Raw genomic sequence first — 26,647 nt, 5'->3', positions numbered from 1 at the left:
TGAGTAATATTCCATTGTATATATGTATCACATCTTCTTTATCCATTCATCTGTTGATGGACATTTAGGTTGCTTCCCTGTGTTGGCTATTGTAAATAGTGCTGCTTTGAACATTGGGGTGCATGTATCCTTTTCAATTATAGTTTCCTCTGGATATATGCCCAGGCATGGAATTGCTGGATCATATGGAACTCTATTTGAGGAGCCTCCATACTGTTCTCCATAGTGGCTGCACCAACTTACATTCCCACCAGCAGTGTAGGAGGGTTGCCTTTTCTCCACATCCAAGAGAGACTTTCTTAAGATGTCCTATCTCAGCTCACATCACGGATGGAACGCTTCAAAATCATGTCTCCAACATAAAACTACTATAGTGGTACTTTTCCAGGTTGAAAACCAAAGTACTGTCTTGCAAGTGGGGATGTCTTACCACACAACATTCACTCTTGTGCGTTCCATTTGTTGTCCCTGCTTCTGTAAGCTGCTGTTGATCAGGATGGTTTCTTTTCCTTCCTTCACATCTTCTCATAGCACAGAGCAGAGCCCGCTGGGCCAGTAGGGACCCAAAAGTTTTGCCAGCAATCAGTCCTTATTCCATACTGGAATCAGATCTCCAAAGATTCCTCATTTATAAAAATCTCTGTCTCTAGAAGGGGATAGTTTCATCTATCCAAGTCTCAAATGCCATGCCAGAAACATAGCAATGCTCAGGACGGTGCATGAATCTGTGCTTGTCTGATGGACCAGACGGTCTGCCTTACCGAGTGGTGGGACCACCAGTCCCTGGTGGTCCTGGGAGGAGGCTCTTTGTACAGACGTCACCATCATTGCTAGGATTTCACTGGAGCTCTCTTACTCAGAAATAGTATTAAATAGTGTCCTAAATGAGTTCATAGTTTCTGAAAGCAACCAGCTCAGCTTGGGAGGGATTTATCTTTCACTTATGAGACTTATTTACATAGAAACTTGGTGGCTTAGATAATAGTATATAAGCACTGGTTTTAGGAGGAGTGCTTTTTTTTTTTTTTTTTTTTGCGGTACCTCTCACTGTTGTGGCCTCTCGCTTTGCGGAGCACAGGCTCCGGACGTGCAGGCTCAGTGGCCATGGCTCACGGGCCCAGCCGCTCTGTGGCATGTGGGATCTTCCTGGACTGGGGCACGAACCCGTGTCCCCTGCATCAGCAGGCAGACTCTCAACCACTGCGCCACCAGGGAAGCCCAGGAGGAGTGCATTTTGCCTTTGGTCTCTCTGAGCGACTTACTGTTGAACATAAATTCTCTCAAAATAGACCTTTAAACGTCCCCTTAAATAAGCACCGCCATCCTAGGAGTGACACGGTTTTCCTTGTAGGGACTCCAAGCCCTGCTTTAGCCACCAGCCTCCAAGCCCTTCCTCCTTTTCTGAGCTCTCCTGGCAGCCTCAGCTGCCCTCTGGCTGCCTGCCGCACATCTTCCCAGATCTGGGATAATTAGTGCTTTCCCAGTTCTGCTGATTTGTTGGTCCACAATTATGACTCATAAATAGCCTACAAACAAGAACACCAAATAATCTGAACTTCTGCCTTGGGTCTGTTCTGCCTGGCAGTGTTATAGTATGGTGAGGATACAGAAGAGAGCTTGGAGAGGCAGTCACTGTAAGAGTGAACAGAGTTTTCTATGTCTCCTGCTTGAAAATCTCGCTTTCCTGCTTAGGAGGGGGCTACAGCAGAAGGCTGGGAGGATGGGGTTTGTAAACTGTATTTTGTAAACAAGCAGAGTCATTGTGTTAGCATCCAAAACTTCTCAGGAGCGTACTCTCAAAATGACATGAACCATTAGACCTCTCAATTCACTGGGGAAGATGCTGAGACCTAGAAAAGTTGGGTGGTTTACACCAAGTCATTCTTTAGGCATTGTTTTTTGGGGGGGCAGTATTTTAAATTACCTAGGGCCTAAGATATGGAAGCAAGCTAAGTGCCCATCAACAGATGGATGGATAAAGATGATGTGGTATGTGTCTATACACACACACACACACATATACATACAATAGAATATTATTTAGCCATAAAAAAGAATGAAAATCTGCCATTTGCAATACCATGGGTGGATCCAGAGAGTATTATGCTTAGTGGAATAAGTCAGACAGAGAAAGACAAATACTCTATGTTATCACTTATATGTGAAACCTAAAAAATAAAACAATTGAAGGAATATAACAAAACAGAAACAGACTCACAGATACTGAGAACAAACTAGTGATAACCAGTAGGGAGAAGAAAGTGGGGAGGGTCAAGTTAGGGGTATGGGATTAAGAGACACAAACTACTGTGTATCAAAGAGATAAGCAACAAGGATATATTATTGTACAGTGCAGGGAAATATAGCCATTGTTTTGTAATAACTTTAAATGGAGTACAATCTATTAAAATATTGAATCACTATGTTGTGCACCTGAAACTAGTATATTGTAAATCAACTGTACCTCCAAAAAAAAAAAATATATATATATATATATATATCTCCAGAGATAAATAAAATAAAATTACCCAGGGCCTAAAATCAATTTTAGCTAAGGCATAGATAAAGAATTTCACTTTTTCTCTTATTGGTTTTACTTTTCCAGCTGATATTTATTTATGTCTTAAGAAGAATTTTACCTAGATGATTGTTTTCTTCAACAAATCATTTTGAACCAGACTCACTTTTCTCTCCCATATACCAAGGGCAGCCGTAAACTCCACGTGACCTCCTGTTGTTGAGTTTATGTGCCAGGAAGAAAGAAAAGGTCGCTGTCCCGTCTTTCCTGCTGAGACTCAAAGCTGTTAAGGAAGCAAAGGTTCTGCTTCCTCCCAGCTTCCCAGGACAGTCCTGCGGGCTGACCGGGCTCTCTCACCAATCTGCAGGCTTTGTGCCCATATGCTCTCTGGGCCTGTCTCAGATCGGCCGCATGAATCTTGGGATGGACGCCAGCACCTTCAAGTTTTATACCATGTGCGGCCTCCAAGAGGGCTTTGAGCCTTTTGCTGTCAACATGAACCGCGACGTGGCCATGTGGTTCAGCAAGCGCCTCCCAACATTTGTCAACGTGCCCAAGGATCATCCACAGATAGAGGTAATGCTGCACGTTGCAGGGACCCTGGCAGGCCAGGGGGACCAAGGCCCTGAACTCCCGCTGACGCTCCTGTCCCCAGGTGGTGCTTGCCTCAGTCCACACCCTGGCTGCCCCTACCCCGGTCACCTCCTCGCTGGCCCTCAGAGCTGTCGTTGCAGGTACCTTAGTTGGGGCAGCTCAGTGGCACCTTACAAATAGTAAACACCTTGCAGATCCATCCCCAAACCTTTGGGCCACAATGTTTTCTCCAGACATTCCTATACCGGTATTATAGCAATACAGTATCCAGAGACCTTAAACGTTGTTTTCCTTAAAAAGTTCAGTTCCTGCGCTCAGGATGATGTGTTCCAAACATGGTTCTCTATTGCTCATAACTTGATGTCTTTTAGGTTTTGTTTAATTCCTGCAGAACCGTCTCCAGGTTTTTAAGTGGAGGTGTTGTAGTTGATGATGATGCTCCCACCTTGTCGGGGGAGCAGAGAGGCAGAGAAGCCAAATATTGTTAAGGAGACTGATTCGGATTCCGGTTCTACATCTGCTTGCCTCTGTGTCACCCAGCCCCACCATGGTTTTTTCATGGCGTAGGGGTGGGATGGGGGCTGATGGGATGTCAGCCAAGTCACCTTCACCGAAGCGTTAGATTCACTGGCTTGATTCCCCCAGACTGTAAGTCCCCTTCACTCCCCGCCCAGTTTGAATTCAGCAAGTATCCATTCTTCATCCTCTGCTTTTCCCCACAGTCTTAAATAGTAGAGACTTTAATTTCTCTGATCCCTACCTGGCCATTACTTTAGAAAGCTGGCTCATAACCTTTTGGGAGGTCATGAACCCCTTTGAAAAACGGATAGAATCTAGAGACCCTCCACTTAGAAAAATATACAAACCACACAAAAATATGTAAGTGTACTCATGGACCGCAGGATAGGAACTATTGTCTAGAATGCAGGGAGAGATGCTCAGATCATAACAAAATTATTATTGTCAGTCTGTTTACTTCCTCTGCGCCTCCCTCCCCCCACCCCTCCCCCCCCCGCCACACACACACACTTCGAAAATCCAGTTTTGATCTCTCATCCTCCAGTGCATCCCCTGCAGTGCTTGTGCCCTGAAGCTGGGAATTTCCTCCGTATGTAGAGGGGTCTCCAGGAGCTTCTGGCTCTAACTGTGGTAAAGGTGGGAAAGGCACTGGGTGGGAGACAGTGCCCCCCAAGGAAACTTTGATGTCTCTTCTTGAGCTTTGGGCTTTCTGGTGCCTTCTCCCTTAGATGTTCTCATGCCCCCCTGACAGGGGAAACCTCTGGAAAGATTTTCTCCTTTAGCCACTTGTCACCTTCCTAAAAGGTCAGCATCAGTAACTACAGCACTGCATTACCCCCCTGCCTGGCATCCTTGACCTTGCAGAAAGCCCGGTGAGCATTTTTAGATCCCTAATTTAGATCCCTCATTTCCCCAGCCAGAGGCAGATCTGTGTGACGTTTTATAGGGCACGGTCCACGTAAGGATGAGTGTAATGGTTTGTTAGCACTCATGACAACCTCTGTAGTTCTCATTAAGCCTTGACGTAAGTAGTCAGTGCAGGGAGGAGGGGTGGGTCAGAGTCAGGCTGTGTCATGGCATTTCCAGGTCGTGAGGATCGATGGCACCGTGGACAGCCCTCCGTGCCTCAAGGTGACCCACAAGTCGTTCGGCACACAGAACAGCAGTGCCGCCATGATCTACTGCCGCCTGAGCGTGCCGGTGGAGTGCCACTCTTCCTTCAGTCACAGCCCGTGTCTGGACAGTGACGCTTTCCAGAAGAGGTGAGGGAGGGGCCTCCAGCTCTCAGAGGGGCTCGGCGTGTCTGTTGCAAAGTCAGCTTTCTGTCTGTCTCCTTCTCACTCTACCTCGGCACAACTCACAGGGCTCCTCTGTGAGTAGGGTTCCCTCTGCTTTCAGTCAGGAAAAAATGAGGATGGGTGTGCACACAAGCACATGCCCATGCACATGTGTGTGTGTGCGGTGTATACTTAGGGGACCAGTCAAGCTTAACTGGGTCACATCCAGGGAAAAGTTTCTGTTCTTCCCAAGCTGTCTGAGTCCCTAGCCTCCTTGCAACCTATAATTCGTATGTTTTGGGAGTAAAAAGAATGTAAGTGCACGAGAGGGTGCAATTGTTGTTGCCTTTGTGTGAAATTAGAAGCTTCTGTAGGCAAATACTGCCTTCTTTGCATAACTATGGCCAGTGTCCAGCCCAGCAGCTGTGTGACTCATGAGTGATGTGACTTCCTCCTTCCTGATAAGGAATATATTCCTTGCTATCTTTCTTCCCTTTAATGTCTACTTTTTATTGTTGATGTATATCTGGTCCGGGTTTCCTCTAGAGTTTTACGATCTACCAAGCTTTAAACAAGCAAAGCTGCTTAAGAGAACAGGATAATGTATTCCAAGGTATGCCTGCCTACATTATTAGCGTCTCCCAACCTCCCCCTAGCTCTAACTTACATCTGGGCTGAGAGACAAGAGTTGGAAGTCACAGCCCTGCCTGGTGGTATCAGGTTGCAAATGAACAAGTCCCAAGACCAGTCAGGATCACTCATGTATAAGAAAGAGCCAGCTTCTTAAACTTGCCTTCATCATTAAAGGTAGATCAGTTGCCTGTCAGACTTGTGGGCTTCTCTATAGACCTGAAGAACTAACACATGGATTTCTTCCCCCCCACCAGGAAACAGATGCAAGAAATACTCTCTCATACAACAACAGTAAGTAAATGTGCTCAATTATGGTTTTAATTATTTGATTCTTTGTTGTGCCTGGTAATATGCCCCCTACAGCAAAGATCTGTCTGGAGATCCTCTTTAATTGCCAATTACTCTGTCTTTTAATAGCCTCCTTGATGCTTCCAGAACATATCTATGGCATTTCTCAAGTGGGGGAAAGAGAAACAGTTATTCAGTGCAAAACAGAACTCTACCTGGAGCATCTAATTGGGCATCATTGTGTAACTGGTGCCTATTTGCCCCCAGGGACCCAGCACTGCCTTTCTGATTGAAATGAACATCAGTTGGGGGAGAAAGGGGGGACTCTTAATGTAATCCTTTTGTTTGCTCTTTTATGTAAACTTCTATGAATCAGTTCTCCCATCTCTCTGAGCAGTGCCAGGAATAATGTTGAAAGCAGTCAAATGAGAAAAAGGAGCAGGGAGCCAGCCCAGAAGATGGAGGATGCTTTGGGTTCTTTTTCTTCAAGCTAGAGAGTGGTCAGAAAGCAGTGCTTCTTAATTTCTTTCTTTCTCTCATCCTTCTTTAGCACCTGACCAAAACACACACACACACACACACAAAAATTCCTTTGGAAGAAATGCATGTCACCCCTTCTATAAAGTTATCCTACAACCCCAAGTTCGTAGGTTAACTATCAAGAGTATGATTCTTGCAGCGGCATGTCACACACTTACTATGTGCAGGACACTTCAAGGAGCGCACTGTATCACCTTCCTTCTTAAGTTCCACTGCAACCCCAGGAGATGAACAATAATTCATGCGCTCTAAGGCACAGAGAGGACAAATGACTTGTCCAAGGTCACATGATTAATAGCTGCCAGTGCCAAGATGCCAGCACAGGTGTGTCTGGCTGACCCTTTTCCAATCAAAAAGTAGGACAGGGCTTCCCTGGTGGCACAGTGGTTGAGAGTCCGCCTGTCAATGCAGGGGACACGGGTTCGTGCCCCGGTCCGGGAAGATCCCACATGCCGCGGAGCGGCTGGGCCCGTGAGCCAAGGCCACTGAGCCTGTGCGTCTGGAGCCTGTGCTCCGCAATGGGAGAGGCCACAGCAGTGAGAGGCCCGCGTACCGCAAAAAAAAAAAAAAAAAAAAAAATAGGACAGACTACACATAAAAGGACTTCATTTGCACTACTGATACTATGTATAAAATAGATAACTTATGAGAACCTACTGTATAGCTCAGGGAACTCAGGGAACTCAGTGCTCTGTGGTGACCTAAATGGGAAGGAAATCCAAAAAAGAGGGGATATATGTATATGTGTGGCTGATTCACTTTGCTGTACGGTAGAAACTAACACAATATTGTAAAGCAACTGTACTCCAATAAAAATTTTTTAAAAATAAAATAAAATAGAAGCAAAATAGAAAAAAAAGAATAAATGTGCTCAGTTTCATAAAGAAAATGATGAAGCAGTCACTTATCTCAATGCTTTAGTTGTTATGATAACAGTGATACAATTCACAAGTTGTTACAGTGCCCACCAAGAATGGCTTTAATTTTCAGCCCTGCCTGTCACTGAGTCTGATGACCACACAAAGCACATTTGGCCCCATTGTGGGCTTTTTCTTTTGTAGCATCTTTTTGAAGACAAAAAAACGTAGACTTCCTGCAGAATTGGAAAGTGTAGCCTGAGTTCTCTAACCCCCAGCCCCCAGGGCAATTTCATGGCTCTTCTCTCTGAAGGCAAAGATGTGCCTGGCTCTCCCTAGCAGCCCTGGTACCCAGAAGAGGGTTAGGGTTCTGTGCTGACCATTCTGAGTGGCTGCCCCTGATCTCGGCAGCAGCATCTTCTGCGCAGAGGGTGGTATATTAGACGCCTGATTTTTTAGGCTAAAGCACAACAGAAAAGGAAAAAATAAGGAAGCCAGATTCTCTCATCAACTCTTCACCCAGTCCAGAGTGTAGGGCAGTACACCCCCAGAACAGTGTGTGCTTTTTAAGGGAGTCAAGGGAGTCAAGGGGGCTGTTGCATAATTTCTGCCTCTTGAGCCTGCCCCCAGCTCCCCGCAACAGGGGCGGGGGGGTCACTCACGCCCCGCTGTGGTCTCTCCCCAGCAGTGCTACTACGCAATTCGCATCTTTGCTGGACAGGACCCCTCCTGTGTCTGGGTCGGATGGGTGACTCCTGACTATCATTTGTACAGTGAAAAGTTTGACTTGAACAAAAACTGTACCGTGACTGTTACTCTGGGGGACGAAAGAGGCCGGGTCCACGAAAGGTAAGAGGACTCCTGAGGGGCAGGGTTGGCCCTCCCCTAGCAGTCTTTTTCCCTTCCCCTCACACCCCAAAGAAGGAAACATCAGCCTCTATTATAAAGGGAAAATGAAGCACAGGCTTAAAATCCTTAAGTAAATGGCGGGGGGTGGGGGGGGACTATGGTGGGAGAAGTGTTATTAGCCAAAATAAAGGGCAATTTCATCACATGTATAAAACATGACCCAGGGATGGGAGATACAGATGGACAGTTGGGAAGCCTGGGTGCCCTCTCAGACTCTGTGATTTCTAGGCAAGCCCCAATTTCTACAACATCAGAACAAGACAGAGAGAAATCCCTGGGTGCTTGAGGGAAGTCAGTTGCAGAAAATAAGAAGATGTACCACATCACACAGCAAGTGATAACTCAGAACTTCTCATCCCAAAAGTCTGTAATGGCTGAAAGCATAAAGAACATAAAAGAGACATGGAAAATTTATAAATAATAACCACTGAATAGATATTAGGGATCTTCAAGGAAAATGTTTTAGGCACACCCATACCCCCCCACTGGTCCATTGGTACTACCACCAAGGAAGGATCTTTAGCCAGTGATGCCCCAGAAATGAACCAGCAGACCATGCCTTATTTCCACCTAAGTGAGATTTATGAGTCCTTGCCCATATGACAGGCTTGTATAGAAATGTAATAAGTTGTTTCTCATGACGGCTTGATCCCTACAGAGTCAGGAATGTTTTGCTCTTCAGATGCTACTGGCTCATCCAAGGCCAATGGCCAGAGGTCAGGCGCAATTGCTGTTTTCTGGGGGACCATTGTTGGTGGGTGGTTAAGAGTACAGACTTTGGAAGCAAACTGCCTGCGTTTTAGACTGGGTTCCAGTACTTACTAGAGGTGTGACTTCGGACCTGTTACTTAACCTCCCTGGGTCTACATTTCCTTATTTATAAAATGAGAATAAGAGTTCTAAACTCACAGTGTTGTGAGGATTAAGTGAGATGATACATAGATAAGAGCCTACAACAGTGCCTCAACTCAAGTACTCAGTAAACAGCACTCTGATTACCATTACTGAACGTTCATCATGTTATGAGACCCAGAGTAGATGCTATAACCAGATGCAACATCTGCTTTGGTTAAAAGGAAAGTATGTGGGGGCTTCCCTGGTGGCGCAGTGGTTGAGAGCCCGCCTGCCGATGCAGGGGACATGGGTTCGTGCCCCGGTCCAGGAAGATCCCACGTGCCATGGAGTGGCCGGGCCCGTGAGCCATGGCCCCTGAGCCTGCGCGTCTGGGCTCCGCAACAGGAGAGGCCATGACAGTGAGAGGCCCGTGTACCACAAAAAAAAAAAAAAAGAAGTAAGTATGTGAAAGCAGTTGACAACTCCAGACTTTGCCCTTCAGCCAAAAGAACAAAAAGCACAGTCTCATCCCAGTTGGGTCTGTTGCTGCAGTTTGCTCGCTCTGCCGCGCCAGACTGATTATGTTATTTATCTGAGCCTCAGTGACCGCGTTCATTGTGAATGTGCTGACACCTCGGCACCTAGCGTAAGACCCAGTAGATAATAGGTGCTCAGTAACTCTTGGTTCTTTGTCTTGTGTAATAAGTAAACACAGGATCGATTTTCGGATGTTTCCAGGCATTTCAAACATGGACCCTTTGATATATGACCAAAGTGTGGCACTTCGCACTCCTGCGGCTTCTGTACCTTATTAATTGAATTCTGTAGTCATTAGTGTACTTCGTACTTTAATCACTGAAAAGAAGTAATGACATCGCCACAGTTTAACCTTAGTGGAAATCTAGCAATGGCTATAACTCTTTGGAATGAGCAGTTTGCACTGGCCCTGCCTGAGGGCATTCACTCTGAGAAACCAGCCTGACTGGTGCGGCAGAGCAGAGTCGAGGGGAGGAGGTGAAGGAATGCTTACGGACGGGATTTCTAGTTGTCTGGGAAAGTGATGGACTTCTAGAACCGGAAAAACCTTGGGAGAATTCTAATCAAACTCTTGGCTTTCCAAGGCCAGATCAGATTGACTTTAGGAAGTTTAAAGGGGCTGCTCTAGCATCCCGTATAGAGTCACTCTCTCCTTTAGCCTGAGACAAATCACTTGGTGTTACTTTAAGCAACTGGGTCCCTCAGATGAGCCACACCAGGACTGGGCTTAGGAGAAGACATACCAGCTGCCTCCTGCCTGCAGCCATCGTGAGCGGCTCTGGGGATCCACATACCACTTCTCCAAAGCCCACCCAGGTTTGAAGTCTTACCATTAAAAACCAGGCTTTGGAGTTCAAAGGCTTTTTGGTTATTATAGTTGGCTTTTAAAGCTCAATGCCTATGGTGGAGTTTTCTTTCTGAGGGGGTGGTAGCCAGCTAGCTGAGAAAGGGACCCAGGTTGGTAGGTGGTGAAGAGTGCAGGGGGCAGGGCTCCAGGGAGCTGGGGTTGGGGTGGGGTGGGGTGGGGTAGTACAGATCAGGAGGTGGGAGGCCATCAGAGACTAACTTTATCTACTTTGCAAATCTTCCTGGGGCCCAGGCCTGCCATCCTAAGGAGTGTGGGCCTGAGTTCTCAAGTGTCAAATGACCTTTTGCCCTGGCACTGAAATGGAACTCAGGACACAGAGTTTTTGTTCCTGCCTCTTATACCAAATTCCTCTCTAAATCCACCTGTGGTAGTCATCCCCTCTGCACCTTTATCTCCCACTTCTAAGGTGGCAATACTACCGTCCCCATTATCTGTTTCCGAAACATGAATGGATGATGAGCCAGGAGACAAGTTGCCTGAACACTCTGCTCTTTGAAGCAGATAGAGCGCCACATTCCTAAACTGAGTGAATTCCTTTAAGAAAAAAGAAATTATTTGGGGCTGATTGGAAAGCTTCATTGGAAGCTTTGGGGGCATTTCAATCCTGAGTCTTGATTCCAAACTGCCCCAGTCCAGACTCTGTGCCTTTTCCTCTCTCTGGCTCCTAGTGTGAAGCGCAGCAACTGCTACATGGTCTGGGGTGGGGACATCGTGGCCACGTCCCAGAGAGCAAGTCGCAGCAATGTGGACCTAGAGATCGGCTGCCTCGTGGATCTGGCAATGGGCATGTTGTCCTTCTCGGCCAACGGGAGGGAACTCGGCACCTGCTACCAGGTAGGGGCGGCTCCTGGGGCCGTGACAGCAGCATCCCCGGCCTGGTGCTCAGGGCACAGCTCCTCAGTCTTCTCCATAGGTGGCATCCCCACCACAGCACATGGAGTTGATGTACCCACGTGGTCCAGTGCCATCTAGGAAGACAAACAAGAGTAAAGTGACTTCCTTTTGTTCAGAGAGGGAAAGATCTCATTTATTGGTTAATCAGAAATGCTGGTCATCCTTCTAGAAGATAAGAAGGCTTTTCCTTGGTGATGGGCTCTAAAAGGTTATTTGTTGGTTCCATCAATATTTCTTGTGCAACTTTCATGTTACCTACGCTATATAAGAGGCAAAGTTTAAAAGGTCAACAGAGATACTCCTCACTTTAAGAAACTTCTATGCTCAAAATAGAGACCTATAAAAAGGGATTGATTTGCCAGGGACTATTCCCTTTGCAATAAAAGGTTATTCTCATTCACTATGGCTTCTTTACAGGGTGGTTTAAAATGCATTTACAAAAATAATTTATTTTCCTCTTGCATTGACTATGAACTTCGAGAGAACTACGTGGGGAAGCCATTAATTATACCCACGTAGGTTTACCCATCATTAACCACAAGAAGCCTAATCTCCTTTAAGCTTCATCTTTGATGGCCAAGTAAGCTTGGGAAATGCCACAAATTACATCCTCCTTTGGAAGTTTCGCAGTGAGTGTTAGTACAGGAAAACTTTAAGAAATGCTTCAGAAAGAAACCTAGCCAAGCATTTCTCATATTATTTAACCAAGAAGAGCTTTTTTTTAAACAATTAGTAATATTCTATAAGCCTAGAGTTCTACAGAGCATACTAAGAGACAGGCTAAGTTAGGAAGTCAAATTTCTGTATTAAACCTTCTTGACACTCCAAGGGTAGAGTGGAGAGCCTCATGTACGTGTGGATAGAGTGTTATCCGAGTTTAGAGAAGGAAGAGCCTGCTTCCATTGAGAGTGATCAAGAAAAGGTTTATTACAGAGAAATCTTGATTTTGAAACAAAGAATTCTTCCAGGTGGAAAGAGAGGAGTGTACTGGATTGAAAGAATGGCACAAGAAGCGTAATGGAGACGGGGGCATAGTGTATGTTTGAGGAACGATGGACAGAATAGAATGGGTTATGGTTCATAGTAACAAATTTGGAAAAGTAGGGAGGTATTAGGAAGAAATGTGGAACTCCTGAAGAGTTCTGACCAGGACAATGGCAGGCAGTGTCCAGGGAAGCTTACCCAGCTACAGCGGATTAAAAGCATCCGGCTCCTGTGTACATGGCTAAAACCCCAGATTCCAGGATCAGCCCCAGGTTACAGCCTCTGGGCTGAAAAGCCCCTTGGCAGCAAGTGTCTGAAAGGTTAGGTGACCAAAATCAGATGGGCAGAGCCCTTCCTGGGGGCCAGGGACAGCCTGCTGGTGTGGCGGTCCTCTCCAGGACTTCCTGCAGTGCGTAGCCCCCTGCACACCTCCTCTTCCTCCTGGGAAGAAGTGGAACCATCACCACTACCCAGCAACTGGGACCCCACCAGCTGCTCCCAGAAAGAGGCTTCTGCACAATCAGGCTTTGAAGCAGAAAGTAAGGTATTCTTCCGGTACTTTCTCATGATTCCACTTTCCCCTCCCCACCAGTACCGAGAGGAGGCTTGTATACATTACTGCCGTCCTTCAGAATCCATTAGCTTTTTCCCATTAACTTTTGAAATGAGTTCGACTGAAGGGTCCTCCCTGAGCTACAGAGGGCTCCAAAGCATCGAATCACTTTTAAGGTCCCTAAATAAATAAATAAATAGCCCATGGCATTTGCAGCAGCAGTGACTTGCCTGCTTCAGGAAAGAGCCCATGACGGTGAGAAGATGTTACAACAAAGAGCAGGACACATTTGTATCCCATCTTTCACACAGTAGTTCCTGGATGACACTGGGCTGGTCAGCTGTCTGAGCTGCATGTTGACACCTGCACCCCAGGATGCCTGGCGTGACTCCATGCGTATAAATCCTGATGACCCTGCTCAGGGGTCCAAACCCACCCCCACCCTGAGGTGGGAATGGGGAGGAGGTCACGACTCTGAGCACGGACCCTCGGGAGGCTCATACCCACCCAGCCCCCTTCTCATTCCCGTGAGACAGTAACGTGTCCAGCCATGCGTCTGGGCTCCCAGCAGTGGGATAATTGTTATTCTGCAGCTGTAGCCATTTTCATTTTTCAATTATCTCAGGAGGAGCAGGGCAGCAATATTTATATTCTGGCTTTGCATTCAGAAAGGACCAGTAACCAAAATAATGAGAGGAAGATTCTCTCAAACAGTGTTTCTAGACCTCCCTATTAAATACTGCTACGCAATTTTCTGTCTCATTTAATGTAATCATGGGAGAAATGAGAAATAAAATGTATGTACAAGAGATACTTCTGAGTTACCGCCACTCCAGCCACACTGCCCTGAGAGCAGGGCCAGCCGTGAGATTCAGATTTATGAGAGGGGTTACTTTTCAATTCAGGCTAGTTCCTGTGCCCTGACCTTCACACGTGATTAGAGATAGAATGTCTGTCATTGCAAAGACAAAACATAGCAGCCAGTGATAAAAGGCACCTTAAACACAAAGGGAAGAAAGTCCATGGCACTTCGTGGCAGCCTCAAGTCTGGGCTCACTGCTTATTCCATTAGAATGCAGCCTCCCCTTCCAGAATGTAAGCTCCTTGAGGGGAGAGGCCATCTCTCAGGTTCACTGCTGCATCCCCTAAGACATGAGATGGTACCTGGTACCTAGTGAGTGCTTGCTAAGTATTTATTATCAAACTGACCAACTCAGCTGGGAAGCCACTAGCTTTTTAATTGCTGCTTTTTAATTAGCAGCTTAAAACAGCATCCATTTATCATTTCATAGTTCTGTAGATTTGACTGTGTTCTCTGCCCAGGTTCTCACAAGGCCAAAAATCAAGGTGTCGGCTGGAATGAGCCGTCTCTGTCCTGAGGCTCTGGGTAGAATCCCCTGCAAGCTCATTCACGTTGTCAGCAGGATCCAGTTGTGGTTGTAGGCTGAGGTTCCAAAGTCCCCATTTTCTTGCTGGCCAACCCCTTGCTGCTTCCAGAGGTGCCCACATTCCCTCTCACGTGGCCCCTTCCATCTTCAAAGCCAACAAGGGCACATCTGGTTCTTCTCGGGCTTCAGGACTCTCTGATTTTCCCTTCTGCCCCCAGCAGGAGAAAACACCTGCTTTTTTTAAGGGCTTGTGCAATTGGATTAGGCCCACAAGGATATTCTGTCTATCGTAAGGTCAGCTGGTCAATAGCCTTACTAACATCTGCAGAAACCCTTTTGCCCTGTGACATACACGATTAGGGGACTAACCCCAGGGGTCAGGAGGGCCGTCTAGTATTCCACTTACCACACCACCAGTTGCAGTTTCTCTCCTTATGTACACCCATCAGGAGCTCACCCTTGTGTGTTCTTGTTATTTTAGTGATTGAAGAGATGTTTCCGTTGTTCATCGTGGTGGGAGTGTACTCTGCACGGTAGAAATAAACCCATCCCAGGGCACCCATCCTAGATGCTTTCAAGGACCTCCTCTCTGCAAGGAGGTTTGAGGAGGGACCCGGCATTTGACTGGATAGTTTATGAAGTTTGCAGGGACCATTCCTGAGGGACCTACCACCCTCTTCAACCTGTCGCTCCCTATACTGGTACAATTTAGCTCAGCAAAGAAAACCTCTGGCTGAATGCATTTCTCTCTCTCTTCACCTGACTGGTCCAGGTGAAGTCGTCTCAGCTGCCAGACCTCTGCTTGCTTCAAGTTGCCATGACTTGAGGGACACACATTGTTCTAGATGTTACCTGTTGGGTATTTGAGAAATCTGGGACCAGACCAGAGATGACTGTTGCCTTGTGGCCAAAGTCACACAGCATCAAATCAGAATTTCCCATATGTGTCTCTCACCCATAAACCCAGATCCTGGCACAAAGAAGGTATATGATAGGCACTAAATAATTGTTGAATGTCCTTTTACCAAAGCTTATTTCAGACGTAGCCTAGGCAGTTCTAGCAGCCCCCTCCCTACCTGTTGGTTTTACTGGCATCATCCCTTCATACCATCCATGGGTACCTGAAGCATCAGGTAAAACAAATGTTTTATCTGAAAGGTAAGCCTACTACAGTGTGCTCAGATGACATGTGCTGGGTGCACACCTGGGGTCTCACCAGTGTGGCCTCTTCATCATGAGCAGATGATAGCACTGGACCAGACCATCTTTTAAGTCACTTCCAGCCATAAAAATGTGTGTTTATAATTCTTATGTCTAAATGCATTGAGGAAGTTCATTATTTACAAGAAGCCTGTAACAAATATCCTGGCAGAAAGGAAAACTGCTCTATTCATTTTCTGTTGCCTGATAACAAATTACCACACACTCAGTGACTTAAAGGCATTCATTTATTGTCCCACAGTGTCCATGGGTCAGGAGTCAGGGCACAGCTTAGCTGGCTCCTGTGCTCAGCATCACACAGGGCTGCAGTCAAGGTGTCAGCCAGGCTGCATTCTTTTCTGGAGCTCAGGGTCCTTTTCTGAGCTCACATGGTTGTGGGCAGAATTCATTTGCTTACATTTGTAGAGCTAGGGCTCCATTTCTTGCTGGCTGAAGCCAGGGGCCGGCCACTCTCAGCCCCATGAGACCCCCTGGAACTCCTGTCACATGGCCCTCTGACAACAAGGCAGTTTACTTCTCCGAGGCTATCTGGACCATCTTCCTCTCCCATCTGCTGAGATGGAGTCTTCTACAGTGTAACCCAATCAAGGGCATGACAGTCACTTTTGCCATATTCTGTTTGCTGGAAACAAGGCACGGTTTCTAGGAGAGGGGATTGTACAAGGGGGTGACTCATTGTGGGGGCACTTTTAGGGTATGTTCCCAATACCCAGCAGCCCCTAATGTGATGGGTCGGGAGAGTTGCAAGAAGGTCCTAATGTCTGAATTTGCTTAAAGGCAAAGGACTTTAGTTGGTGGAATTAAAGTTCCATTTCTTCTTCCGTGGTCCTCCGAGTCTGATCAAAAGCCCGACATCAAAGTGAACAAGGGATAAGTGGAGCCCCTGATGTCACAAATAAATAAATCCACATGCCTCATCTCAGTGGCAGCTAAAAGGCAGTTGGTGAATCCTGCACCATTTAATGTAAGAACTAAAATCATGGAGAGTGAGGAAGGGGTGGAGAGAAGTCCAGAGGAACCAAGTGAGAGGGACCAGTTTTGAGGGAGAAGAGAGGCTCCAGGTGCAGCCTCTTCATGTAATTCCAGGGAAGCGCCACGTGGTCCCTGCCTGCAAAGCAGGCTCTCGAGTGGGGGCACTTTTCCCTTCAGGGACATTTGGCAACTCCAGAGACATTTACCAGTAGGGCTGAGGTTGCGACGCTCTGCTGTAGGTCCCCCGGCTTTGCCTGACCGACACCCATGTGCCTTGAGAAAGAATACTGAAGCCACCGCACCACCCTCCCTTGTCACCTTCCAGGGCGGGAGTGATGGATGGTGGTGCTCGCTGTGGGCCTGGGTTGGGGGGCGGTTCTCCGTGCTCTGTGAAGAGGCAGCACCTCAGCTTGTTCTGTGACCAGAGCAGGCACTGCCTTCAGTGACCGGTGGGTTGCTCCCCACCTGTGACTTTCCTCCCCAGCACTGCAGAAAGCTGCTGGCTTTGGTTACCTGAGAGAGGAAATGAAAGGACGTGAGATTGTTCAGCCCCGAGTGGAGAGAGGAAGGGAGTGTGGAAGGTGCGAGCAGTGACAATAGCTACGGTTAGGCACCGGGTCTCTGGGAATTTCTGAGCAGTGGGCAATCAGCAGCCTGTTAACTGCCCTCTTTCAGCTCAAGTTGGAGTGAGGGTGTTGATTGAAACACCCATGACTTAGCCCCCTATGATTTTACAATTCTGGGCAAACATCTGGATTTGTTTTGGTTTCCAGGTGGAGCCCAATACCAAAGTGTTTCCAGCGGTCTTCCTGCAGCCTACAAGCACCTCTTTGTTTCAGTTTGAACTTGGGAAGCTGAAGGTATTTATCTGCGCCCTCATCTAATGTGTGACATGAGGGGGCATGCTGACCATTAGGGGGAGAAGCTCAGGCCTGAGAAAACCAGGAATCTGTCGCCTCTTGCTTCTCCTATGCCTCCCAGACTTCTACACTTCCATGTGAAATTCATGCAACAGTAAATAGGTTCCCATTTTCCCCTTCTCCCACTTCTGTTGAGTCCCGAAAGAATTAATGAATGTTCACATAACCCATTATGTCAGGTCTTCATTGATGCTGGTGAAGCCCTCATTGGTCCCTGGATGCATTTGTCTCTTTTTAATGTATGCTCATCCTTTTGGTCATCATGGGCCAGGTGCATTGTCCAGCCACTGAGCATCTCTGTGTTGCACGTGTATTCTCCTCCCTGATGCCTTTCTGCCTTGCCCCAGAACGCCATGCCCCTGTCGGCAGCCATATTTAAGAGTGAAGAGAAAAACCCCATCCCTCAGTGCCCACCACGGCTGGACGTCCAAACCATCCAGCCCGTCCTCTGGAGCCGCATGCCCAGCAGCTTCCTGAAGGTGGAGATGGAGCGGGTGAGCGACCGCCATGGCTGGGTGGTGCAGTGCCTGGAGCCTCTACAGATGATGGCGCTCTACATTCCCGAGGAGAACAGGTAGTGGAGGGGCCCAAAGAGGAAGGGCCGGGCCTGGGAGGCAGGGAAGCAGTACCCAGCAAGCCCAGAAGGGAAGGAGGATCATCCTCATTGGCAAAGGGCCCAGGATGACTGCTGATTGCCCCGAAGCCTCGGTTCCTCTTCTTTCCCTTCCCCACTTTGATTATTCACTCAGAAACAGCATGATATTCACAATGATGTGCCTGCCACGGGGCTTTCATTGTAGGTCCGAGTACCTGCACTCAGGGACATTTCCATGCGTTTAATTAAAAACCCTAGCGTGGCTCAGAAATACAGGTTATTGATGGCAAGAAGGGGAAGAACGAGGCATGCCTAGCTGGCTTGGAGAACCAAGGATCAGGCTCCTGGTCCCCACTCTTTAAGAGGTGCTCCTGGGGCTTCCCTGGTGACGCAGTGGTTGAGAGTCTGCCTGCCGATGCAGGGGACACGGGTTCGTGCCCCGGTCTGGGAAGATCCCACATGCCGTGGAGCGGCTAGGCCCGTGAGCCATGGCCGCTGAGCCTGCGCGTCTGGAGCCTGTGCTCCACAACGGGAGAGGCCACAACTGAGAGGCCCACGTACCACAAAAAAATAAAAATAAAAAAAATTAAAAAAAAGAGGTGCTCCTGGATTATGGCCTAGATTCAATTCCAGTGCTATCACTTTCTGGCTGCGTGGCCTTGAGTGAGTTACTCATGCACTCCAGGCCTCAGTCTTCTCATCAGTACAGTGAGATCAATGCCCACCCAAAGGATTGCTGAGAGAGAAAAAATGAAATTGTGTAAGGAAAATCTAGTTCAGTTTCTGTCCATAGAAAAAATTAAGTTTTATTTTGATGGATGTTATTACCCCTTGATCTCTTGGACTGAAAAAATAAAGCAATAGAGGTTGGAGGTATTTGACACCTGCATAGCTCACATTTAGGTATTCCACTGGGTCATGGGCAGCAGAAGGGCAGGCTAGTGTAGGGAAGGAGCAGAAAAGACCAGGAGACCAGCCAAGTAAGCCAACTGCAAAGTGTCCTCAGGTTCTCAGTGAGGAGTAAGACAAAATGGAAAAATCTAAGCAGAGATCAGAGCCCCGAGCCCCCACACACAAGGGAATAATATACAGCAAATAGTCTCTACAGTCAAGATGGAGAAAGTGAACTGGCTACCTGACTACGCCAACTCATAACAGGTTGGAAGGCGTTTCCTCTCTGGACAAGAGCGCGGGTGTGTGTTTGTTTTCAGGAAAAGGATAGCCCCATGGCTGATGGTAAACTGGAGATTACATAGATGAGGCAGATGGTAAATTGATGGGAGGACTTTAGCTACATCTTCTGAGGGGCTCTTACATCAGGAAACAGAGGATCCCCTTGAGCCTACAAATAAGAGGACCAAGTCACCCATCACGTACCTGAATGTTTTCAGTTCTGAGTTGGGTTTTTCCCTAATAATGGGGACTTTGATATTTGATAAGCTAGTGTCTTTTAAGTCTTACAGACTTTTGAGACCCTCATAGTTAGAAATAGTGGCTTATCAGGAGCTGGGATATGGACCAGAACTGGGAGACGAATGATAACCTATGAGAGACTCCTCCAGGCTTCTACCCGCTCTGCCTTCCTTGGCTTGGGTGAGACCCCTGGGGATTCCGAGGGTACGTGCTCCGCTGAGTTCTGGCACAGTTTTCTCCCCATGGAGTGGTTGATTGCTTGTCTCCTCCTCAGGTGTGTGGACATCCTGGAGCTCTGCGAGCAGGAGGACCTCATGTGGTTCCATTACCACACGCTGAGACTCTACAGCGCCTTGTGCGCCCTGGGAAACAGCCGGGTGGCTTACGCCCTGTGCAGCCACGTGGACCTCTCCCAGCTCTTCTACACCATTGACAACAAGTACCTCCCCGGCTTCCTGCGCTCCGGCTTCTATGACCTGCTCATCAGCATCCACCTGGCCAGCGCTAAGGAGAGGAAGCTGATGATGAAGAATGAGTACATCATCCCCATCACCAGCAGCACCAGGAAAATCTGCCTGTACCCAGACGAGTCCAAGAGGCATGGGCTTCCTGGGGTGGGCCCGAGAACGTGCCTCAAGCCAGGATTCAGGTTCTCCCCCGCCTGCTTCGTCATGACCAGCGAGGAGCACCAAAAGCAGAGCCCCGAGATTCCCTTGGAGCTTCTCAAGACGAAGGCACTGAGCATGCTGACGGAGGCAGTGCGGTGCAGTGGGGCTCACATCCGGGACCCCGTCGGGGGGTCCGTGGAGTTCCAGTTTGTGCCTGTGCTGAAACTCATCGGAACCCTGCTGGTGATGGGGGTGTTTGACGATGACGATGTTCGGCAGATCCTCCTCCTCATTGACCCCTCTGTGTTTGGGGAGCACAGTGGGGACACACAGGACGGAGCAGAGAAGGAGGAGGTGACCCAGGTGGAGGAGAAGGCTGTAGAGGCTGGGGAAAAGGCCAGCAACGAGGCTCCCGTCAAAGGCTTGTTGCAGACCCGATTACCGGAGTCCGTCAAGCTGCAGGTAACTCGGGGCGGCCAGCATCCTGCCCTTGGAAAGAGCTGGGGAGGGTGACAGTGCAGCCTGGTGGTGATGCCAGGACTGTGGGCATTGGCTTGAATGTGGAGTGTAGCAGAGATGCTCAGGGAGAGCGCCTACTGGTCCTGCTGGTTTCTGAGCTGGAAGGTACTCCCTAAGTCTCCCCCAAACCAAAATGAAGATACCAGCCCTCGTCAATAAAGCATGTGCTTTAGAACTGTTTTTTCTGGTCCCAGTGATGGATTTTCCCTGATCTTCTCTCCTACCCTTTGGGACTAAAGCACTCATTTGTGACATCTTGTCTGGAGACGGGGAGGAGCCTTTGGCCGTGGAGTTGACCAAAGGAACTGGCTTATAGAATGACCACACTCATCACCTGCTCTCATTTGTTGCCGTGCTCCGATCACAGGCCTGACGTGAACCTGTTACACTGGCACTCAGAGAAAGTGCCATCTGAGCTGGGAGTCCTGCTCACTTAGAGCTGCCCTGTTGCGCAGCTTAGTCTTACCAGACGTAAGCTAGCATCAGTGATGCACTGAAGAGGATGGTGACTTTTGTCTTCTCAACATTGAGAAGTGAGAAATGAAAACAAATAGAGGAGAAATTAACACAACACTGCAAATCAACTATACTTCAATAAATTTTCTAAAAAGTAAAAAAAGAGAAAAGAAAAGAAATAGAGGAGAGCAGTTCATCTTAGTGGAGTGACCCTGGTTCAGGCATCCCTGGATTTCAATTCCTGCTCCTCAGCCACTTACTAGCTAAATAAATTTGCCAAGTCAGTAGCCCATCAGTCTTGGCTTTATGATTTGTAAAATGAGGATGATGATATAGTAAAATATAATATTAAAATGTGTTTTTAAAAAATATAATTTGAAACATTTTAGCATAAAATATGTTATAAAAAATAATCTGCAGTCGAAGCTCTCTTATCCAGTATGATGGGATTGGTAGGTGGTCATTTCATCAAAACATGAATATAGAGGAGAAGCATAACAAATTTTACATATGTACCTTAAATATTTTATTAAAACATAGAAATGTGCTATTCTGATGGAGGGCCAAGACCTCTTCTTTTTTTTTTTTTAATTAATTAATTTTTTAAAAAAGATGTTACTTCAAGACAAATGAAAATGAAAACAAAAATTACCAAAACCTATGGGATGCAGCAAAAATAGAAGAGGGAAGTACATTGCAATAAATGTTTACATTAAAAAAAGGAGAAAGATCTCAAATAATCTAACTTCATACCTTAAGGAGCTAGAAAAAGAACAAACCAAGCCCAAATTTAGCAGAAGGAAGGAAATAAATATTAGAGCAGAAATAAATGAGATAGAAAGCAGAAAAACAATAGGAAAATGTCAAAACTAAGAGTTGGCTTATTTTATTGTAACTTTTCTTAACTTTAAAATTAAGAAAATAAGTGTGCCTCCAGTAGCCAGTTTAATTGAAGCAGGTATCTATATGCACATGATTTGGGGCAAGACCTCTTCTTTAATGTAAGTCCTTGACTGGCACATAGAGTCCTCTCTTTTCCATGGATGACACCTGTCATGCACCATCTATGATTACCACTTTGGGGTCTTTAAGGTAGGCTGCAGATTTAGAGGTAATTGAAAGCAACCTGAGTGCAAAATGCTTCTAGATTTTTATGATTTCCCCCAACTTTTTATAGTTGTCTTAACTCACACTCAATTTTAACATAAAAAAAAAAAACTCGCCTTTCACAGATGTTCCCGAGTCATTCAACTTAGTTTTCCTATTTCATTCACCCACATGACTTTAAATGTTGTAATTATAATCACAAGTAGGGCGAGCATAAGCTCTGGGTCCCAGTTTACCTGGCTGGAGCAGAGGTGTGCAGATGTGCAGAGACTGTCCTGCTAGGTAACAGCACCCCACCACCAGGGGCCTTGTCTGTGCCCAGACACACTGGAGGGTGTTCTTGCTCCGGGTGCGCAGACTCAGCGGCCATGGCTCACGGGCCCAGCCTCTCTGAGGCATGTGGGATCTTCCCGGACCGGGGCACGAACCCATGTCCCCTGCATCGGCAGGTGGACTCTCAACCACTGTGCCACCAGGGAAGCCCTGGAGAGTGTTCTTTAGTCACGTGTGATGGGTTAAGTGGAGGTGGGTAAATAGAACTTCTGCTTTAGTAAAAATATGAGGAACACACATAAAGTATGGCAAGTGTCTGGCAAATAGCTAGTGCTCAATAAGGTATGGCTATTTTTTTCTTATTAGTATAAATTCTAATGGTGATAAGATTAGTTATAACAATTGATCATAGAAAACCAATGCTGATAAACAAAAACAGTGAAAGATGAGGAGGGAAGCTGAAGTCTCGCTTTCCCATCATCCAGAACCAGAAGATGTCAGGAAGGAGACCCAGTGCTCATATGTACCATTCAGTGGTGGTTTCTGTACTGAGCTTAGAGCCCTGGGAAAACGCTCTCCTACATGCTGTTCTCTGTCTCCACAGGCAGACATGCTCTGTGTTTAATGAGCTCATTTTCCTGTTGTTCTCCTGGCTCAGCGATAAAGAGCTGGGCTCTGGGTTCAAGTACTAATCCAGAGTCATCCAGTAATGGCCAACTTGGATTCCAGTAATAGCTCTATGATTACTGTGTGACACTGGGCAAGTTCCTTAAATTGCCTAAGTCTCAGTGTTACTATCTATAGAATGGGGATCATAGCTGCTTCACCAATGTACATGAAGTATTATTATATTCACGTGTGTGTACACTTTTGCAGATGTGTGAGCTCCTCAGCTATCTCTGTGACTGTGAGCTGCAGCACCGGGTGGAGGCCATCGTGGCCTTTGGCGACATTTATGTCTCCAAGCTCCAGGAAAATCAGAAGTTCCGCTACAACGAACTCATGCAGGCCCTGAACATGTCTGCAGCCCTGACTGCTCGGAAGACCAAGGAGTTCCGCTCACCCCCGCAGGAGCAGGTGAGAAGCCCCTCCTGAGCTTCCATCCCATTCCTAGGGAAGAACTTGAACCCGACGAAGCAGGGTACACAAAGCCTTCATGGGAGGTTGAAAGACCCCTGCCAGCACCAGGAGATAGGCTAGTCCTGTGCTGAGACAACTGGGAAGCCTCGGCCAGCTGTCTTGGGTGGAAAGATAACCTTCCAAAACCACACACAGAGCCAGGCTTCCTCCTTTCTTTCGCTCGCTCATGCCACCACTCCTGTCTCTGTTAGGATCCAGCTTCTACCCCTTAGAAGCATTTCTGTCCAGTCCTTCCAGAAGTCACTACTCTCCAGCAGAGATCAACAGAATGTGGTCCGCATTTCCTGACTCGTGAGGGCGGGTGCACAGTCTTCCTTGACCGAGACCCTCTGGAATCCCCCCACCCCAGCCCCAGGAAGCCTGGAGGGCATGACATGGATGAGGGAGTCCTCTCCTGGGATGTGTTGTCTCCATTCTTTGCGGTACCCCACCTCGTAGTCAGCCTCATCCAGGATGAAAGGCTGCTTTGAAAAGAATGAAAATCCTGGTGAGAAACTTGCAGATGAGGGAGGGACAGCTTGTAAAATAATAGTCTCCATTCGTCGCCGCTGCTCGGCTGCTCACGTATATCCTGCAGGCCATTTGTCACAGCTCCCTCGGTTTCAAAAGAGAAGATAGATCTTCCAGTGAAGAAATTCATTTTTTGTCGTCGAAACCAAATCTTTGGATCTTATATATATTTAATAAGCAGCCTATCCATAAATTGTTGTCAATATAATTACCACCATTTTGTAACAACGGCGAGGCCACCACAGCATGGTCCAATTATGTTCCTAAAACCTATTTTATAGGCTATAGATACTTATATTGGCTTAAAAATGAACCACCTACCTTGGCTTTTTAAGATTCCTTTGAATGATACTGGCCTTGATAAAGAGCAGACAGAGCTTCACATCTCTTTGCTAGAGGCAAAATGCGAAGGCCCTGTGGATTGGTGAGAGCAGGTACTTTGCACTGTGTTGAGAAAAATGCAGTGAGTGTGAATATTCTTGAAGGCTTTACAGATGTTTTCAGGCTGCTTTTAGACTGGCAACAGGTGCGAACATTCCCTATTTCACTGGGCAGATGCTGACTTGTACTTGTGAAAAATGGGAAGGTGGATGAAGTGGTGATTAAAACACTGCTGTTGGCTTCAGAGCCTGGTTCCCATTCCGGCTCCACCATCACTCACTGGGTAGTCTTGGGTTCATTACTTTTCTTTGTCTCTCAGTTTCTTCAGGCTGCAAAATGTGGATAATGTTTGTGAGAATCCTATGAGATAATTCATTTAGATTGCTTAGCAGGAAATCTGTCAGGTAGTAAACATTCTGTAAGTACTACAAGCTATCATTAGTTTTAGTGTCAGAGGTATTTGCATTTGCCTCATGCCATGTTCTATGACCTTCTGTCAGTGAGCCAGTGACTAGAGTTTATGCATGTTTTCTGGCATCTCCTCAAGCCAGCCGGGACTTGGTTGTCCATCTGACACTGTCATCCCCATAGACACAGCTCATGATCCTGGATCCTAGAAGGGCCCTGCTGGCTCCACCCTCTTCTAGCCCCATTCTGCCTCCTTATCTTCTCTTCTGTCATCTTTGGGACCTACCATCACTTCCTTCTTTAGCCTTCTAGACAATCCTCTGAACAATCATTTCAGACCCATTTCAGAAGTCTGTATCTCAAGAACTTGAGCAGACCTCAGAATCCCTGGAAGGCTGAATAAAACACAGACTGCTGGTCCCACCTCTAGGGTTTCTAATTCAGTAGGTCTAAGGTAAGGCCTGAGAATTTGCATGTTTAGCAAGTTTCCAGTCTATGCTGATGCTGCTGGCTAGAAATGAAATAAAAGCAGGGACCCTGTTACCAAATTCAGTTGTCCCATCTGCCACCCCTCCCAGAGTATTCATTTCTAGAAGGAACCTACCCATAGAACTTTCTGAGTAATTAAGAATTTAATATTGATAAAGGATATGGAGCATTTCCATTTCAGGGCAGAGGAATGCAAAATCACTTGGAAAATAGGATACATAGGAATTAGAATTTTAAAACAGTGATATGATTACCTCATTCTTCTGTAACCTGTGAGGATAAAATAGAGGTTTTCAGCCCTATATCCGTATGCAGAGAGATGAAAAAAACATACTTGGGGGATGTAACTAAGCACAAAAGTAGGTAAAGCAAAGATTAGTTCAGTGATTGTTGGCAAATTAGCCAAGCACAGTTTGCAAGACTTTCACTTTGAAAAGGACTTTCATTAAAGGGTGTGACCTAGCAGAAAACTCAGTTCACTCCCCTTTGGTTACGCCCTGAAGGCTGATGGGCCACTTGCTTCCTAAGTGTTCCAACAAAAGAAAGATCATTCAGTAAGAAATTAACTTTCAGATTCTTGAAATCAGACCTTCAGATCTGATTTTTATTTAATAAACAACCCACCCATATATGTTGCTGATATAATTACCATAATTTAACATTGTGGAACAACCACAAAAATTACTTTTCAAACCTGTTTTATCAATATTATTTTATTACAAACAATACCTCTACCTTCTGCCAAAAGCTTGTTTGCAGTAGAAGCTTTGAAAAAGGATCTTCCTAACAATATTAAATAAGGTTCATGGTTTAATAAATGAGACTGTAAATTTTTTTCACCTAGATATCCTAAACAAAAGTAGAAAATACCCCTTTGCCTGGTGTTTGGGTTATTCTGCCTGACACAGCAAAATGGACAAGATTACCTCTAGCTACTACTTCAGTGCCTCCAGATATTCACTAACCTGAGGTCCTGGGTCTGTGGAAGAATTTAGACATCCAGAAATCTTAGTGACAGCTTTATTTTCACCAACTTTTCATTAATTTCTAAGAGTATTTCTTTCAATTATTGATATAGGCAGCAAAGCAAGTACCTAACCTTGTCACCCACAGAAATTACATATTTTTTCATATCATATTACAGAGTTCTAATACCTTGAAATATCATTTACATTCATCACTACTTCAAGATCACAGTGCATGTGAGACCTGCTGCTAGATCTTTTTGTATATGTTACTGTATCACAAATTTGTTTTTTATCATCTTGATAACTAGATTGCAGTATAATTGTTTCTCTTTGTAATCCTCTCTATTTTGTTTTAGGTATTAATATTAAATATTAATATAAAATATTAATCTGAGAAAACACTCCATGGGTTTCACTAGACTGTCAGAGTGGTCCATGGCACAGAAACAGTTAAGCATCTCTGACACAAAACTA

General features: G+C 46.4%; 1 protein-coding gene across 1 annotated transcript in view; it reads left to right on the top strand.

Moving 5' to 3' along the window:
* The window catches only part of RYR3 (ryanodine receptor 3), a 371,986-nt gene that overhangs the window by 166,030 nt on the left and 179,309 nt on the right, over nucleotides 1–26,647 (top strand). The window contains exons 28-36 of the mRNA XM_060096078.1: nucleotides 2,886–3,094; nucleotides 4,718–4,893; nucleotides 5,796–5,832; nucleotides 7,912–8,075; nucleotides 11,043–11,208; nucleotides 17,160–17,246; nucleotides 17,654–17,880; nucleotides 19,589–20,384; nucleotides 23,154–23,354. Coding sequence (XP_059952061.1) covers nucleotides 2,886–3,094; nucleotides 4,718–4,893; nucleotides 5,796–5,832; nucleotides 7,912–8,075; nucleotides 11,043–11,208; nucleotides 17,160–17,246; nucleotides 17,654–17,880; nucleotides 19,589–20,384; nucleotides 23,154–23,354 — 2,063 coding nt within the window. The remainder of the gene's footprint in view (nucleotides 1–2,885; nucleotides 3,095–4,717; nucleotides 4,894–5,795; nucleotides 5,833–7,911; nucleotides 8,076–11,042; nucleotides 11,209–17,159; nucleotides 17,247–17,653; nucleotides 17,881–19,588; nucleotides 20,385–23,153; nucleotides 23,355–26,647) is intronic.

This window comes from Mesoplodon densirostris, chromosome 4 (assembly GCF_025265405.1).
Source record: "Mesoplodon densirostris isolate mMesDen1 chromosome 4, mMesDen1 primary haplotype, whole genome shotgun sequence".
In the NCBI taxonomy this organism is placed as follows: domain Eukaryota; kingdom Metazoa; phylum Chordata; class Mammalia; order Artiodactyla; family Ziphiidae; genus Mesoplodon; species Mesoplodon densirostris.
This window is presented reverse-complemented; position numbering and strand designations above follow the sequence as displayed.